The sequence below is a fragment of the Zonotrichia leucophrys genome, chromosome 4 (assembly GCF_028769735.1).
Source record: "Zonotrichia leucophrys gambelii isolate GWCS_2022_RI chromosome 4, RI_Zleu_2.0, whole genome shotgun sequence".
NCBI lineage: Eukaryota > Metazoa > Chordata > Aves > Passeriformes > Passerellidae > Zonotrichia > Zonotrichia leucophrys.
The window spans coordinates 41,691,232-41,706,517 of record NC_088173.1 but is presented as its reverse complement, the minus strand read 5'-3'; the positions used below and the strand labels follow the sequence as shown (position 1 = coordinate 41,706,517).

The 15,286-nt window shown below is 43.1% G+C and overlaps 1 protein-coding gene across 4 annotated transcripts in view; it reads left to right on the top strand.

The window, feature by feature from the left end:
* The first annotated feature begins 4,126 nt into the window (after nt 1–4,126).
* Nucleotides 4,127–15,286, top strand: part of GAB1 (GRB2 associated binding protein 1) — a 96,913-nt gene continuing 85,753 nt past the window's right edge. The window contains exon 1 of one of the 4 annotated variants that reach the window (XM_064711298.1): nt 4,127–4,938. In XM_064711298.1, coding sequence (XP_064567368.1) covers nt 4,867–4,938 — 72 coding nt within the window. In that variant the 5' untranslated portion in view covers nt 4,127–4,866. Of the gene's footprint in view, nt 4,939–8,480; nt 8,601–15,286 lie in introns of those variants that run through there. The other 3 variants (XM_064711302.1, XM_064711300.1, XM_064711299.1) reach the window with 3 other exon arrangements.

Sequence of the window (15,286 nt, the reverse complement as noted above, 5' to 3'; positions counted from 1 at the left end):
AGTATATAGATGCAAAGGTATTGTCCTTATGGAGGGAAAAGCTTCAGATTAATTTTTTAACAGCATAGACCTGCCAAAGTTTCTGCATGGCTGGCCAATCAGCCAGCCTGCTCCTTCTTCCTTGACTAGCCTAGGAAAAAAGGGGAAATTCCCTTGCATGAAGTAAGGTAGTCAACTAATCCTCTGGTGAAAAAACAGAGGACAAACATTTACCAGTGAATTTCCACTCAGGAATCAGGAATGAGAGTTTTCCACAGAATGCACAAAGGAAATCTCAATGTATTACAGCTATGCAGAACTGAAAACTGCTCCTGTTTTTGTATGAGTTCTGCAGTATACTCTTGCCTTTATTTGCCTACATCAATATTAAAAGTAATCACAGAAAAGAGATGAGGTAGCTTAACAACCAGTAAACAGCTCTAAAGTGTGTGGACATACAGTCATCTCTTTTAATTATACCTGTTTTGTATTACTTTCCTCAATCTGTTTGCCAAATAATCTAAATAACTATAGTCTGAAAGAAACAGTAAATAATGTCATCCACAAACTGACCAAAATAACTACATAGATTAAATTTACCTGGGAATAATTTTGAAATCAAAATGGAAGTATTTGAGATGAAAAGAAATATATACATGCAGATTTTTGCAAACTTAATCGTTCTTTTTTTTTTTCACTGATTCATTGTTACATAAATACCTAAAGATGTTTTGGGATATAGAGTCACATGCAAAAATTTTTGTTAAACTAATTTATACTCTTTAATTAGACCTTTGGTTCTTTTTTTTTTTTTTTTTTTTGTCAAATTTTGTGTTCAAATATAAGCAAGGGGCATAGAGGAGTTTAGGGATCACTATCAGGAGCTGCAGCTGTCTGTAACTGCAAGGTGACACCAGGGAGGAATGCATAGGTTTTCATACTAGAAGTGTAACACAAAGATGGTGCTGTAGTGAGCACCGTGTTATTATGCAAGTCCAAAATTCTTAAGCTGTTTGCATGAGAAATTAGCATCACTTATATTTTTGAAAGCAAGCCCATGTGTATTCTCCTCTTCTATCAGCTCCTGCTTCCTCTGTGAAGGCGACTTGGCAAGCAAACCAGAGACAAATGGATTTCCACATGACCTACTTATCTGGCAAGATATAGAAATAGTCTACTCCAGAATTTTGGAGAACCCATTCAAACACTTTGGAATGGAGTTGTGGAAGAACACAAGGTCAGTGGAGGCATCTTGCACATGCTTCCTGAGCCGGGAGGCAGCAGCAGCATCGTGCCCACGTGTGTGCAGCCATCACATTCCATGTGACCACGGCATCACCTCGCCGGTTAAAGTGCACTTTACTGAGCACTGCGTGCGCTGCAGGTTGGTCACAACGTCCAGTCACAGCACAGGAACTGTTCCAGATGGCAATGGCTGTGTGGGATCCAGGAATGGCAACATTCCAAACATTCCCAATCCTGCAGCAGGATTTGGCACTGTAGGCAGAGGGTGGATCCCTTCAGAGCTCCCTTCTTGAGCTGCTTTGCTGGCCACATCTTCTTCTTCAAAACCAACAGCTGTCATTGCAACATCCTTGTTAAAAACAGGCAAAATAACTTTCCCTTCAAGAAAAAAATTCTCTTTCTTTCTCTCTTCTTCCTCAAAGGCCCTGTACTCAAATACCAAAGACCTATGTCGTGCAAATAATTGAACTTGAAACACCTTTATCTTCCAGGTTTTCCAACGAACAGCATAGAAATAACCTGAGGGAACAAAGTGAGGGGAGAAGGTGGTCATGTTCTCACATGGGGTTACAGTCCTTCAAGCCCTGAAGGGAGGTTGCTTCTTCCAAGCACAAGCTGTATTGCAGAAGAATTTCAAAATGGGGCATGCTTAATGTTGCTTAAACTTTCAAGACAGAAGTATAGCTCAGTTATTCCCAACAGAGGTCTTTGTGACTTTTATCCTTAAGTTCATGAAATTATGCCCTTGTCTAAGCTGTCTAAGTGTTAAAATTTTTCTACATGGAGGAACTGACTAGTGTAATTATTTCACCACTCTCTTCATAGAGTTTTACAATTATAAATATGCAGTTGTTAAGAGTCAGATCAAAATATTATGCTCTTTATGCATTTCATTACCCTTAGTTCCTTCAGTTTACCCTAATACAGGGCATCTATATTATGAACTGCAGAACACTGCTGGATATGCCCAGAAATCCACAGAATTAATACTCTTGGATTTTCTAACTGTTCACTAGCTTGGAAAGAGAGGTACAGCTCTGTGCAGCCCCCTCCTGAGATGGGAAGTGAAGGCACCAGTGGGACTGTGAATGGGTAGCTCAAAAGAGAGCAGAAAAGGAAATCCACTGCCATGACTAGGAAAGGAGCAGTCTGTGAGTCAACATCTTAACATTTGGAAATTGTTCTTTCCTCTATTATGTTTTCTTCGGTTCCACAATGCAATAAAAACATTTTATGTCCAGTCTTGGGGCTTGTGACTAGGCTCAACAACTAAGTATGGTCAAAAAGGCAAGCTTTATTGTTTATTATTCAACTATGACATTAACTCTTTTTCCGTAGCGTATGTTTTATTGTTACATGACAGGGATGAAACCCCCTCACAAAACTGATAAACAAATACACGAAAACTTAAGCTGGAGTCCAGGCTGACACTGGTTTCGGCATGTTCTAGAACACTAATGTTTTGAAATTTGACCTCCGGGACAATCTTTTGTCTCTGGACCAGGTAACTTGTTTAGTTGGTGCCTCCATGGAGACTGCTTAAGCCAAAACAAGCTAGCTTTGATTTGCTCTAGGCATGGGTTAATTAATGGGATTCAAATGAACCATTGGATCATGTCACAATGTCCTAGTGCCAATGGCATTTTTACTTAGTTCACACTGACTCCACATGTTCTGAATACTAAATTGTCTCCAGGGTTCTAAAGAAAACTGGAAAATTTTGTGGTCTTATCTGGCACTTGGATAATCTCAAATGTTGAGATTATTAAACAATGGCATAAGTGGTTTAAACAAAAGAGTTGCACTGAAACTCAGATTGAAATCTAAACCTAAGAATACAATTTGAGTTCATGTTTACTGACCAAATCACTTTTTTATTGTTTCCACCAAGCCCTGCTGAGGAAGCTGAAATGGTGTGCAGAAATTCATGCAAGGATTTCTGTGGTCGCATGTGGTCACGGTTTGAATGCTCAGATTCATGTGCTTTGAGTATTGCTAAAGGCCAACGTTCACGTCTTTTCTTATTTCAAATGCTTTTGGCAAAGTATCTTTTTGATGCTCTTTCTTGTAGTGCTTAATAATGCTTCTCAATATCATAATTATCTTGAAAAGATTTATGTTGAAATTGATGCACAGATTTTAACACCTCAGCCTTTCTCCTTTCTTTTTTCCGGTTATTTCTTCGAATGCCCCTCTATGCTACAACCAGTGCTTTGTAACTGTTTGATAGTAGCATCGTTGGGCTCCCTTCAGCCAAGGCATACTAGGGGGACTATTTCTCCGCAGTGGAAGATCACTGGGGCTAGATAACGCAGCAGTGATCCCATTCCAGAACCTGCCATTAAGTAATCTGAAAAAAAACTGTTAAAAAAAACCCCACTATTTTTGTTAAAAGTATACTATTATTTTTCTTTATTTAAGAATATATTATTTATTGATCGTATTTATATATTTATTTGTTATTACTTATTTAACCCTTTTCTGAGAGAGTGGAAGAGACAGCACTCACAGCAGAGATGGTTAACGATAATTAACGATAACGATAATTGGGTAATTAATTTTTTTTCCTTTTTTTGCTACGACAGTTTCAGACTTGCTAAAAGGAATTTACTTAGGCCGCGCTATTTTTAATGCAGTTTTAATGGGGATCTTTGGGTTGGGTTTTGTTTCTTTGTTTTATTGCTCGGAGTTTTGTTTGTTTATTTGTTTTCCTCGTAAGGACCGAGTCCGTCCCTCTCCCGCGTCCCCTGCGCTCCGGGCCGCGCCGCCGCAGTTGTCACGGGCCGCCGCCTACAGCTCCCAGGCTCCCTCTGGAAGCGCGGCCGGCCGTCCCTCTCTCCCACCGTGCTTCCCAGCCCTTGTTGTTTGAAAAGGCTCCGGCAGAGTTTCCACTCGGAGCGCCGCTGGGCGGGGGCAGGCGGGGCCGGCCGGAGCGGCAGCGCCGCTCGGCGCCGGGGAAAGAGGGCTCGGCGCCGTGAATTCCAGGGCAAAGCCGTCCCTCAGTGGCCGGCAGGAAGCGGAGCCAGCCCCGGGCACGGCCCCAGCCTCGAGGCCAGACCCCCGCCCCGCCACTCCCCGCGGAAAGGAAGGCGAGGAGAAGGGAAGACAGGAGCGCTACCGATCCCCTCCTCCCGGCGCAGGGGGAGGAGGAAGAAGGGGAAGGAGCGACCGGGGAGCCACGGCGGCCGACGCTGAGCTCGGAGGGACGGGCCAGAGTAAGCCCCCCGCGGCCCTGCCCAGCGGGAGGGTCCCGGCGGCGCGGAGGAGGCGCCACCGGCGCGGGGCGGTGGCTGGATCCTGGATCCTGCCCCGGGACGCCGAAGTTGTGGCGGCGCGGCGGCCGCCCCTGTCGTCTCTCTCCATGTCCGTGTAACTCGGCGGCGGCGAGGAGGAGTAGGAGGAGGAGGCAGGGGGGACCCTCCCGCCTCGGCCCCGCTTGCCGCCCCGCTCCGGCGGGCTGTTGTGCGAGAGAGACCCACACACACACCCTGCGCCCCGTCCCGCCCCTCGCCCCGCAGTCCCGGGAGGCCGGGCCGGGCGCGGTGCTGTCGCCGCCGCCGATCGCGGCTCCCCGTGTCCGCTGCCTGAGGAAGAGAAGGAGCAGGAGGCGGAGGCAGCGCCCCGGCGGGCAGCGGCGCAGCCATGAGCGGCGGGGAGGTGGTCTGCTCGGGCTGGCTCCGAAAGTCCCCGCCGGAGAAGAAGTTGAAACGCTACGTGAGTGCCCTCTCCCACTTGCGGGCCGCGCTCCCCCTTACTCCCTCCCTTCCTCCCTGCCCCGCTTCTCTCCCGCCGGAGCTCCGCGCTTGCCTCCCGCTCCCGCCGGCCCGGCCCGGCCTCCCCGCGCGATCCCTCCCGGCCGGGCCCGGGCGAGCCGCCCTCCCGGCCGTCTGCCCGTTCCAGCCGGGACTACTGCACGCCACGTCCCTGCCGCTTCCCTGGCGTCTTTTCTTTTCTTTTCTTTTCTTTTCTTTTCTTTTCTTTTCTTTTCTTTTCTTTTCTTTTCTTTTCTTTTCTTTTCTTCCTTAAAAAAGGGGCGCTGAGCGGTCAGATGTTTCAGCCCAGCTATTACTGCCTTTGCAAGGGAGGGGGCGGAGTTTTCCCCCTTCCCTCTGGGTCCGGGCTCGGTATATTTGTATTTTTGAACGTAAACACTTGCTGTCCCGGAGCTGGTGCCCGATGCCGGGGAGGGCGGGGGCGGCCCCGGCTCCGCGCCGCTCCCGGGGCTGGTGGCCCGGGGACGGCGGGAGCCGGGGATGCCCCGGCAGCGCTCCCGGTGGGGCGGGGGGAGCTCTGCCCTTGCTCTCCGCTCCAGGAAAAAAAGGGGAGGGAGTTGTGAGGGAAGCGCCGGTGTCTTTGCCGAAGTTGTTGCCGCTGTTGCTTGGCAGTGGCTGCGCTCGCAGGGGCTGCGGCAGAGCGGACACCGGGCTGCTGGCGAGAAAATGGAGCGCGTTTGCTGAGCGGGCAGATTCCATGGCAGGGCACAGCGGAGCTGCGGGGCCGCTCGGGAGGCTGTCAGGTCACGTACGAGGGATGGATGACGCCAGGAGTCATCGCTGCTGCCTGAGCCCTTTCCCACTGGCAGCCGCCTTGTTTCGCGGCCTCTATGTAATGGGGACAAAATGTTGGGCCTTTTTTTTTTCTCTTTTCTTTCTTCTCCTTCATTTGTTAACACCCCCCCCCCCCCCCCCGGTGTTTTCCTTTTTAAGCAGCTAAACTTCAGATTTATTTGTGAATCTGTGAATAGAGATCTTAATGTGACCACCTTATTTTTGGCTGTTAGGGATTGGCAGTCTCTTCTTGAAGAACTGTTCTGGGCATTATTTTAATTGCAGGAAATTTCTGAAATGAGTCTCTCATTAAATTAAAAACCAATATTTGGGTTTTTGGGTCTCTGGTTCCTAATGTCAAAAATCCTCTTTGTGCGAAGGAAAGAGAACGTCCTGATGGGTCAGAGCAGGGTTCTGCTTCTCTGCTGAATTGGACATGGACTGTATTATTTATGAATATTTTCTATGTCTGTGTGTGTATTCACAGGATATCTTACCAGTGTGGAGGAATTAAGAGCAGTATTCATGTTTTTAAAGACTTCAAATAAATTTTCTGCTCAAACTCTAAATCCCGTGTAGGGTGCTGTCTGTGGACATTAAATGGACAGAGTTTGCCCTCATTTATCAATCTCATTAATCAGTCTCTTAATACGCCAACTTTTTTCCATATAGCTGCCACTTCAGTGTATTTATAGCTTCATTTCCATACTGGAATTACACAAGAACCTTTGAGGGGAAAACCCTGACTACAGAGCTGGTCAAGGAGTTCCCTGTCCTAAAGAGGTAATGCCTCAATTTTCACTTGAAATGGGAATCTGCTTTTTGAGTAGGCAGAGTATCAGGGTGATTATGGCATGCTTATGTTAGCGTGATTTAGTTTAACATCTCCATGCACTGTAGGCCTTAAGGTCGTGAGGTTAAATCCTGCACATTATTTTTGACTCTTTCCTGCTTGTATAAATGAAAGGTACCATTTAAAGAAGGGCTTAAAGTAAAATTCCTCCTGTTTGTATGTAGTGTCTGATCTGTAGCAGCTGAAGGCTGACACTCCCTTCAAAGACTAAAAGTGACCTTTACATTCTGGTTGCCGTCTTCAAGCAAACCAAAAGTTGATGTAGTTAAGACAGTGAACTTTAGCTGAGTGCACTGGCTGGAAGGTTGGCTTGTGCTCACTGTAATTCTGTGCTTGAGCAAAGGCACAGCAGAGAACTGCCTTTTCCAAAGCCATATTTTATGGTAGTGGTGTTTCAAGGGGCTGCACCATATAAAAAAATGGGGAAGTGATTTTAATAGGAAACTGCTTTTCTGCAATGCATACTTTTCACAGGTATGTGTGAAAAATTGTAACTTGGTGCTCTATTGGGTTTTGCATGCAAGTGTTGGGGTTTGTTATCATCTGGGAATGAAGATAAAAAGTCTGATATTGCCATAAAATATGGTTTAGTTCTTAAAAAGAGTGAAAATTACTTTGAAGCTAGTACACAGACATATGTTTTGCAGGGACTATAATTTTTAGTTTGAAACTGTTGGACATTAACTGTTGGTATTAAAGCTAGCTTATAGTAATTTTGAGGCTAAAAAAAGTAAAAACCCTCTAACCAGCCCTGTCCTGCAGGTGGGATAATCAGATTTCCTTGAGTGTATGCCTTAGTGCCACAAATGTCTGTTTCCCCTCTTGGGAGTTCTGTTCTCATCCTTTCTTTATGTGGTTTTGGTGTGGAATTAATGTTCTGACAGCTGTTGGTACCTGCTGTCAGTTCCCTGGAGCTGCTGTTCAGAACAGTTTGTCTGAGGGAATAGACTGGTTGTTTTCAGGAGCAGATCGCTGGAAAAAGTAACTTTTGGTGCTGAAGGTAACTTTTGGTGCTGGTGAGGGGGTCACGATGTGAATTTAGCAGAGGAGAAGGAAAAGGGAGTTGGGGTTAAATCCTGCACAGTTCTCCACAGACTGTGCTCTGGTTTCATGGGTACATGAAAGAACTTGTTTATGCAGAGAGATGGAGGGCTGTTCAATTTCACAGCTTCTGTTACTTTCTTGTATGTTTTTCTTTCTTCCCTTGTTCAATTGCCTTAAAATTTGCAAACGTTTATGTGCTCACTTTAACTTGCTGTGATTTTTCTGTTCTCTTATTTTTAAAAAGTCTAGTTGGAAAGCCCCTTTCTCTCCATCTGTCCCTTAAAATGTGATAGTAAACCTTGGCTTCATGGTTTTCTGCTGCATTGCAGTTCTGCGGTGCACATGCCAGTTAAAATTGCTGATGCTTTGTGGTGGCAGCACAGCGGTTTTTTACTGCCATTATGCTAGGAAACCACCAGATCTTTAAACACAGCTGTCCTTGGTAAAGCAAGAAAAAAAAAGCTTGAGAGAATGGGAATAAGTCTTAAGTTCTCTCTTAGAACGACTATGCTTTTGTCTGGGGTAGGCTAGTGCTCAGTAGGATGCGCCTGGATGTGCTTTAAAGCACCTGGATGTGCTTTAAAACAGAATCTTAGCATTGATGGTTGGTTTATGGAACCGGTTTGTAGAAAGTCTACTGATGTAGTGTAATAACTCCCAGTATTCTGAGGGAATCTCACCAGTGCATATAAATATCTCAAAGTCTGGTGCCAAGAGGTTGATGCCAGGCTCTTTTCAGTGATTCTCAGTGACAGGATGAGAAGCAATGGCCGTAAACTAAAAACACAAGAAGTTTCACCTTAACATGAGGAAGAATAACTTTACATTGAGGGTGGCAGAGCACTGGAACAGGCTGCCCATGGAGGTCATGGGCTCTCTCTCTTGAGACATTCCGGACCCACCTGGACATGTTCCTGTGTTGCCTGCTCCAGGTAGGGGTTTGGACTGGATGATTTCCTAAGGACCCTTCCAATCCTAACTGTTCTGTCATTCTAACATGTCCTACTTAGAAATACATTTCATTGGAGAAAAGGTCAAACTCAGTCAAAAATACTCTGTAGACTAAACACTTTGGGACAAATTGGTTCAGATTTTTCTGTATCTAGCAGACTTCCCCATTCTTACAGTTCATAAGATGATTTTTGAAAATAAATTGAGAAACCTTAATTTTGATGTAAGTATGGCTAAAAATCCTGTGATTGTGTGACTATTCCTATTTATAGTTCATTTAGTTATTTTAAAGCAAAGAGTTTAAAAATGAGAACTGGGCTTGATCTCCCTAGGATGTAAGGGGCACTGATATGATTCAGACAAGGCTACAGATAGCATCCTCTTACTTTCTAATCTTTTCAGTTGTAGGCAGTGACTAAAAAAGTGCCAGATTATTAAGCTAACTATTGATGTTTAAATTAGAGGCTCAGACAGCATAGGTACAGAAGTGGAATATTTGCTGTATTTTTTGTTTGGCAGTTGCTCTTTGGCACTAGTTACATAGGTGCATCTTCTGTCTTTAGTAATACTTAACTGTGCTGTGATATGTAATGGTTTTAAGAAACGTTATATTTGTCAGAATAGTTGTAATTTGGTAAAAGCTGCAGCGCCTGACCGAAGCCCTTTTTCTGGAAGACACCTGTTTGTGTTAAGCTTTATTTTGTGGTCTTTTATCAGCATAGTGAGCAAATTTAGGAAGCTGGTTGGTTTATAGGAGAAAACCAAGCCAAACTAAGATGAGCTTGTCTGACATCATTCAGTGAGCTCCCCATGGAACAGGGTCAGGTTAAGTTAACTTGAGACAGATGAGCATTATCAAGAAACATTATGTGACGTCTTTTGTATTCTGAACTTGATTGTGTTTGTGCTACTCAAGAAGTTGTTGAAGACCTGACAGGGATTGGTGTTGAGGCAAGAAACCTTCCTTCTGGAAGGAAATGTGACCCTCCCCTTCTGCTGTGCACTGGTCAGAAAACAGCAGTTTCACTTTTGATCCTTTCAAACGTGGGTTAGTAAACCCTAAATCATGAAGTTGAAGGCATGACTAAACACAGTGTTTTTGTGGGTTACAGGAGGAAGTTGCATTGTTTTGTGTGCCAAGTGAAGGTGCTGATACGATCTTGGGTATGACTTTGGGGCTGTAGCTACGTCCTGAGCGAGCTGTTGGGGTGTAAGGCTCACTTGAGGAGAATGGAACTCATCATGCAAGTATTTGTCATCTTTGACAGGACGTCAGCGTCTGGTTTTGGCTTTGCTGCCAAATAATAACTCCTAATTTGAGAAAGCAGCAGCTGAGAAATGAAGGAACAATCAAATTCTGACTTTTCATGATATTGAAGATGGTTCTCAATTGGATGTATAGGAACTTATGGATACCTTTTCAGTATTGCTTCTGTGTTTTGATAAGCCTGTTAATGTACAGGTAATCACAGGAGATTACAGTTCAATTAGAAACTATCAGGAGCAGGGGGGAGGAAGTGGGAAAACAAATCAGTGTCTGCTACTTTCTTGATGCTGCATAGTGGCTGCTCCTCCATGTGTGCACAGAGTTGCATCATTGAAATTAAGTATAAGTAACATACGTACTAAGCAGAGGAAATAATATGATTCGAATTTCCAGTTATACACAGATAATCTTGATTTGCATGCCTTTTAGTCAATCAACAGCCCAGAGCAGCTGTGTGAAATGTCGGTTGGATAAATTGAGAAAAGAATGTTTTATTGGACAGTTTAGCTTTGAAAAGTATGGACCTTGACTGTCAAAATGAGCATGTGTTCTGGAAGTCTTTGGTAGAGCAGGTAACTCTTTCAACTGAGAGGTAATTCTTGGTATTCAGCAGTCCAACAGGGAGAAGAAAGTGACAAACAGAGCTGTTTCTAGTGTTCTTTTATCTCCCTCTTTAAGTTTTAAAAATGTTGGAATAATAGTCACTTCCGAGGCATGTTTTATTTTTGTCTTTTTTGACATAACTTTTGTATCACTTTATTTGAATCAAATGCACTCTTCTACAGACCTTTAGAAAACATTTACTCTCCATTAACTTTTAGTAATGCCTTTGATAGAAGTGTTGGCAAAAAAGTGAAAGGAACATCGGTTATTCAAAACGTAGTAAATCTAGGGAAGAGGATAAACCTGTGGGTTGTAGATGACTCTGGCTTGGGCATCTTATACTTCTTTAGTCCTTCTTTCATCTTTTCCTAGTCTAAAAGTGGATGCCACTGAACTATATTTCACTCTTGGTTGAAATATTTTCCTAAATCAGGAAGGGGAGTACAACTGATGAGATGCAAGTTTTGTTTTAACATAGAGCTAAGATTCACCTCCTTATTTTTTCATTCCCACTTTTGCAGTGTGGCAGTGACAAACTTCTTGAGACCCTTTCAAAATTGCCTTAATGTTTTCTGTGCTTCAGTGAGTAATCATTTTATTGCCAATTGAAGCAAGTTCAACTGTTGCAACTTCATTGCAGTATTTCATTAGGAGGGACAGACTTTGTCTTGCAAGTGACTTGAGCAAGGCAGGCAGAAAGATCTCACAGAAAGGGATAATCTTGTCAAGGGAGGTAAGTGTTGTATACAGTTGAATATTGTAGTACAGTGTAATTTGCTTCTGTTTGAGGGACTCTAATGTGAATTCAGCTCCTTATATGTACAAACAACTAGCTCTAAAGGAGTACTATGTATTTCTTTCTTTTTTCCTTTCTTTTTTGTTTTTTTTTGGAAGGATGGACAGAGAATTCTGCCATCTCCCAACTGCAATAGTATACTATTTATTTCAATTCCCTCTTTATCAGTTCTTGATTAGGCTTTTACATTGGTTCTTTTATGAATTCTCTTGCTTGTTTGCTTTAGAAATAGTGTTCATAGTTACACAAATAATGTTAGCTTTGTAATTATTGTTCAGTGCAGTATGCTAGTTGTATTTGTGAAGCTTTTTTATTTTTTTTAAAGAAAAGCCCCCTTCCAGCCCCCAGCCCGGCTTCCAATAAAAGGTTACGTAGTATGGTTTTTGTACTTGTGTTTGCTGCTAGCTGTTGACACAGGTTTTGTTTCTCATGAAGAAGTTTTGAAGCTCTTTCAGACGTGCCACAGTGCTTTTATTTGTAAAAAGTACTCTTATGTTATGTAGTATCTGACTGTCTCTGTAGCAGGATCCAGCAAGGAAATGTTTGAGGTAATTCTCTGTGAGATGAGACTGAATTAGCTGTTGAACTCTCTAACCATCTTTTTCTTGATGTGTTTTTGTTTTTCATCTGAGAAGGAATATATCTAATTGTTTTTTATGCCCAGAATTACACTTTATGATTAAACTCCCTGAGGTTATGGTGACACATTTTTCTTCCCTTTTTTTCCTTGGTAAATGGCAGTTTTTCAGGGTAAATGGGGTATTTGGAGTTGTCTCTCTTGGTGACACAGCAGCATGTAACTAAAAAGGTCAGGCAGCTATGTCCATAGCTTAATGAGGCTTGGGCATTATTAAATAGAATATCTGTGCATAATACAAATAATTCTGTTTAAAAATATACCTGGAGAAGGAGGTGATACTTCAGCTAGGAAGCTGTGCCAAGATCCAGCCTCTCTCTTCAGACAGCCAGGTTTAGGCCCCAAATCGAGAAGTGAATTAAATGAAAAGCTTTTGCTCCTTTTTATTTTGTACAGCAATTTCTTGGCAGACTGATTTAAGAACTATGCTTTTTCAGGAGCTGTGCTTGTTCTTTTGTCTGAGAATTTCTAGGAAGTCAGGAAAAAGCTTTTCCCTCTCTGTGTTTAAAAGGAGGTAGTTTTTGCCTTGTGCCACAGGATGAGAAGCCTTGATGGGGGTGCTGTGCAGGCCGGTGGCTGTGTGTGGTGGCTGAGGATGGTGACCAGGCATTGGGATAACCTTGCTAGCAGGAGAAAAGCAACCTCGTCCCTTTGCCTGTTCCCCGCACAAGCTTTCCAGCCGTCTTGCTGGTGACATGTGGGTCGTTCTGCTGCTTTGTAAGTGGAAACAACACCAGCCAAACCTTCATGGCAGTGGAGACAGTGGCTGTCGAAAAATAAATCTGCCTCCCCACCCACTTGGCAGCACAGCCAGCCGTGGGGCAGGGTGACGGCAGATGTGCTCTCCCTTCCTCCTGGGTGAGCTGTCTCCACCCCTGCAGGAACGCCATGGCTTTCTGTGGAGCAGGCTCCTCTCTCTGCTGCTGCAGCCATCACCAAGCTCCTCAGTGCTTCTGCCTCAAAGGAAAATGGGGAAAATGAAAAACAGCCCAAAATTAGGCTTCAGTTTATTTTTCTATGTTGTCTGGGGTTTGGGATTTAAAAGCAAAATAAACCCTCTGGAGGTGTTTATTTCTGACAGCAGGAGTTCATTTTGGGGTATGGGATGAGAATACAGGAAGCTCTTCAAACACAGTTCAAATAGATCTGTGATGCAATCAACACTGAAGAATTACAGTACTTTTGGGAAGGTTATTAAATGGGTTAACATGCAAATTATATCAGATGAAAGATGGATTTTGAGTTTCAAAATGGAATGCTACCCATTTCTAAAAAAAGCAGTTCTGAATGTTATGTGTCAGTTTGTCACTTTGCCTTTGTATGAAGAATAACTGCACTGAGTCACGTACTGTGTTAGACAAATGTTCCCATTCACACTTAATGCATGTTTCTGTTACAGTTTTCTGATGCTTGTGTTTCCATGTAGATTCTTAAACAGGATCAGATGTAGTGGAAAAGCTGCACCTGGTTTTGGGATGGTGCAGGGAGAATTGCTGCTTTATAAGGAAACTTTTTGAAACCAGTTGTAAGTCCTTATACAGAATTTAACAGACATTTATGATTTTTAAAAATGCATTTGCATACCTGCGATCCTTAAAAATAGGGTCAAATACTGACAGCAAGTGTGCTCCTTTGCAGCAAACACTGAAAAAAAAAAAGGAAAAAAGGGAAAAGCTGGTGGGGATGATTTATTTGATGCTACTAATGGTTGTTATAAGTATTGGTATGTGTTTGTTTCATCAATAAACAACCAAGAAAGAGGATGTCAGAGTAACGTATGAACTTGATGTGAATTGACAATTTGTCCTTGTATTGTTTAATTTAAAAAAAGGGAGGGCAGGGAGGAAGAGAGGAGTGTTTGGAGTGTAGTTAGAAACAGAAGAGGCTGGTGTTCTCCAGGGCACACGAGGCTGTGGAATGCTCTGCCATGTGGTATCCCCATGGGAATGCAGGAGATTCTGGGGAGGCTTGGAGAGAATCCCCAGTCTGTAAAACATGAACACTTGGAGGTCCAGGCTGTGATAAGAGGAAACTTCTAAAATGTCATGTTGTAACTGGTTCCTTTGGTTCTCTTGTGAGATCCAGTCTATTTGTGGGAAGAGTCAGAGGTAGGCTATGAGTGTGATGCCATCTGGCAGTTCTGCTTTCCTAGAAAGTAGTGATCTTAATGAACTTAATTTGAGATTTAAACCACAAACTGACAAAAACTTATTCTTTTTGAATCTATTACTTGTTACATAATTCTATGATTTCTTTTGTTGCTATTCATTAAAGAAATGTTTTCCCTTTGAATTACGTGTTACACTGGGTGATGCTCTCATGGTAGCATTGTAAACTTGTTGTTTACAAAATCCTTCCCTGTTGCTAGGGGAGATAACTGTAGTAAGTGCAGGAGTAGGGATGTCAATAAGTGTATCTTCCTGAATCTTGCATGTCTTAGTGCCTTTCCATTCACTGTTTGTATGCAATTATTGCTGAAATTATTAGCATCGTGCAGTGTGAGCAAGTTTTGCAGTCTAATGGCTTGTTACTCAGTGTGAAATAATGCCCTCAAAGCTGAGGTCATGTCACACTCTTAGTTATGACGTGTGTAATGCAGTTGTCTGTGTGCACAAATGAAGGAAAATTGCATAAGCTCCTCAGCACTATGAGAGATAACTAAAATGACTCTTCACTACCAAAGGCCTGTTAGCAGAGAGGACATACTTGTCTTCATTTAGGAGTCAGCCATTACTAAAATAAAACCTGTTTTTTCTTTTCTGGAGTTTTGGTGTGGGGAAGGGAGAAATGGGGCAGGGGGAAGATCTAAACTGAAGAGTAGTATACAAGTGACTCATTAGTGTAAACTGGGAAACTTAACCCAGGTTTCATCCCAGGGTAGTTTTGTCCTAGGACGAGTAACTACAGAGTTTTCTGCTATGATGTATACTTCAGTGCTAAGTTAATTCACAGTCCTTTGAATTTTTCCTTGATCTGATGGCTCTGTTGGTCTGTGAATCTCTGCAGCTTCAGGAAAAAAAAAAAGAGCAGGAATTTATGGTCTGATTTAGAAAGAGAATAACTGGAAGATCTTTACTGAAAACACAATGGAGGCACCACTATTGTTACATACATTTGAGAGTATTCTTTGGTGGGGTTTTCTTACAGTGCAGCCACAACTTACTGTGATACAAATCTGCTTGTTTGCTGTTTTAGCCTTGAAATGGGCATGTTAATAATGCAGATTAGTACTGCAGTGTAAGAAACTTTAAACTTTTGTTGGGATCTAGCAAACTGTGGATGGGAGGTGCAGTGTGATAAGCAGCACTGCTGAGATTGCTTCCAACAACTGCTGGCAATGCAGTGCTATTCCCACCGGGGTGCA